This window comes from Lipophrys pholis, assembly GCF_963383615.2.
Source record: "Lipophrys pholis genome assembly, chromosome: 15".
NCBI classification, from domain to species: Eukaryota; Metazoa; Chordata; class Actinopteri; order Blenniiformes; family Blenniidae; genus Lipophrys; species Lipophrys pholis.
Window position 1 is genome coordinate 6,888,737 of NC_137642.1, and position 2,999 is coordinate 6,891,735.

The window sequence follows — 2,999 nt, forward strand, 5'->3', positions numbered from 1 at the left end:
ATGAAAAGATGCAAAGACAAAATCCAAAGAGCAGAAAACTTTTGTAAATGTTCAGAATTTTGCATTTACAATATGAAATTGCATGGCAGATGTAATTGGACAGTAGCTAAAAGATCCTCTTGGTATAAAAGCTTATGATTGTATGAAGTTGTCAGTGAAAGTGAGACTTTGCAAGAAAAGTACTAGAATTGGTTGCCCATAGCAACAAAGCAATCATCAGAAAACCTCCTGCCCATGGCAGAGTGATGGAGTCTGGCTCCTCTAATAGCATTGAGCCGCAGCACAGCAGTGCACTCTCACAGTCTGGACCCAAAGAAAAGTCCATCAACCTCCGGGCATCTGCTCCAAAACTCCAGTGTAATTCAGGTCCGACAAGGCGGCGTGACAAAGTTTCTGAGCAACTACAAAATGCATGACAGAAATACTGAAGCATGGCTGATGCTCTACATCTGACAATACAGACAGAAACATATATTATTCATGAAACACTTTTTCTTAAGAGCCGCTGGGCCTACTAACTGAAAACAGATCAAACTGAGCTCTGTGGAAAATCTGGCTTTTTTTTTTAATTTATTTATTTATTTTTCCTGTTCAACGTTTTTCCTTTTAGCTTCTCATCATCATCATTGTTAATTATTGTTCATAATTATATTCTTTTTTTTTTCTTTGTTTGTGTAGTAGAAGAGCAAATCTCCAAAGAAAAACATATTTCTATGAAGGCAGAGGTATGCATGCCAAACCATAGCATAGCATTGGTTTTGTTGTGCCTGCTACAGTGGAAGTATTTCAACCTTAAATATCCCATAAAGTATTTTATCACCCCTCCTTAGTTCAGGAAAAACTCTGCTTTTTATTCATTTTCAGTTATTTACATCAAAGCACTCCTCATCATCTGTATAAAATGAATTATAGTATAATTGAGAAATAATTATGAACTTTCTTTCTTTCTTTCTTTCTTTCTTTCTTTCTTTCTTTCTCATCATGACATTTTAACATTGCACGTGATCTTGGGTTGTTTTTATAGCCGATTACAGTGTGCAACCCGTTTTCTGGTTTCACACTGTTTGTCTAAATATTATTGTTGACGTTGTGAGGATGGATAAACTTGTCATATGGTAGTAGTGATTTTTATGTTTTCTGAACAAAGGTGTTTTTCAAGTCGTCTTTCTTTAAAGACGTCTTTTTTTTAAGAAAGAAAGAAAGAACTGTGGAAATTGCGGCACAACAAAGGTTCCCAGTTATGTTCGTTCCTGCCCGGACCATTCACAGTGTCGGACACAGCGGAGGCGAGAGTTTCGTCGTGTCCAGTGGATCAGACACTTTGTTTCGTTTAAATTACTTTCTCATTACAACTGAACCGAGATCTACTGCGTGAGTTTGGTTTTCCTTTATATTTGATTAATGAGTATGTAACTTCCGCTCAACGAGCTGTTGAACGTACGATTTAGGTCGTTAAGTGTGCTTCCGTTTATTAGCATTGTTAGCATGCTAACAGTAAAGCCGCTCGAAACGACCGGAGTAGTTTAGTTCATATCTGTATTCGGAGCTTCCTCTCTGTCATTACAGCCTCGGGGACTCCTCGCAGCCACCATGACGGACCGATACAACATCCACAGCCAGCTGGAGCATCTGCAGTCCAAGTACATCGGCACCGGACACGCCGACACCAGCAAGTGGGAATGGCTGGTGAACCAGCACCGGGACTCGTACTGCTCCTACATGGGCCACTTCGACCTGCTCAACTACTTCTCCGTCGCGGAGAACGAGAGCAAAGCTCGGGTCCGTTTCAACCTGATGGAGAAGATGCTGCAGCCGTGTGGACCACCAGCAGACAAACCTGACGACGCCTGATCGGATGTGATCTGTCCCGCGGAGCTCTGGAGGATAGTTTTGTTGTTTTATTTCCTACTGTCAAAGGAACATTACCATATAATTAGATCTCTTAATTCATTGTGCAAACCAGAACACAGCTGGAGACGGATTTCTTTATGGAGTTCCACGACTTTCATATACATTACAGTGATGCAAATACAAAGCTGTGCTGTGGGTCTGAAGTATCTTGTGTCGATTCAAAGTAGATTTATGGTTGAATTAAAAACGTTTTCTACATTTTTTTGAAGGTCATTTTTCTATTCAGACTTTTTACATATTCAGGGTTCAGTGTAAACAATAGCATGCTGCTTTAAACCCATCTTTACAGCTTTATCCTGTTCAGGGTTGCTGGAGCCAATCCCAGCTCACTATGGGCAGGATACACCCTGGACAGGTCGTCTGTCCAGGGAAGGACATGAAAAATTCCACTCAAAAAGCTCCAGCTTGTATGTAAAACCATCACCTGCTTGCTGTGGGTGAAGAACGCTAACCACTCCATCATGCTTTACAACCAACAAAGTAAATAATTGTTGCAAAAAATTGGAGCAATGCTTTCTAAGCTCGTCAAGAATAAATGAAAGCCTGCACTAATCAGTGGAATATATACATAAAAAATGTCAAAGTATTTCAGAAGGTGATGGAAGTTAAAAAAGAAAAGTTAAAGAAAAGTTTATTGCACATGATTGTGTCACATGTAATTTAAACTTTTAAAGCCGGCGTCCTACACTATGGGTGACATAGTTACATGAGACAACTGTTGTACCGGCCTGTCAAGAGAAAAACTTCAGTGGTTGGACAAGAGCCATAAATACTGATGATATAAAAGATAATCCTCGCTTCGGATCTCATGTAGGCGTTGAATTAGAGTTTTGGTTCAAGTAAGTAGTCAATATGCATACTCAAATATTGTCCATGACCTGTCTTCCCACATTTTTTTCATAATATTTTAATTTTTTTATATATATATTTTCCTCGTGCAGGGACAAAAACAGCAGATGGTCTGGACTAATCTGGTACAGGAAGTACGGGAGTTGAGCTTATGACATTTTCAGAGAGCATTTCAGGACATTTTGTTCTGTCGTCTGGATCTGAAAGACAAGCAACAAATAAGCACAGAATTTAATTGA

General features: G+C 39.5%; 1 protein-coding gene across 1 annotated transcript; it reads left to right on the plus strand.

Annotated features, from left to right (window-relative positions):
- The first annotated feature begins 1,261 nt into the window (after window positions 1-1,261).
- Window positions 1,262-2,109, plus strand: sf3b5 (splicing factor 3b, subunit 5). Its single transcript, XM_080481007.1, has 2 exons — window positions 1,262-1,371; window positions 1,567-2,109. The coding sequence occupies exon 2, from the start codon at window positions 1,591-1,593 to the stop codon at window positions 1,849-1,851; it is 261 nt and encodes an 86-aa protein (XP_080337133.1). The 5' UTR covers window positions 1,262-1,371; window positions 1,567-1,590; the 3' UTR covers window positions 1,852-2,109.
- Window positions 2,110-2,999: the final 890 nt, after the last annotated feature.

Bases quoted from the DNA above. Each gene is read 5' to 3' on its own strand.
- sf3b5 (XM_080481007.1), top strand. From the start codon at position 1,591: ATGACGGACCGATACAACATCCACAGCCAGCTGGAGCATCTGCAGTCC.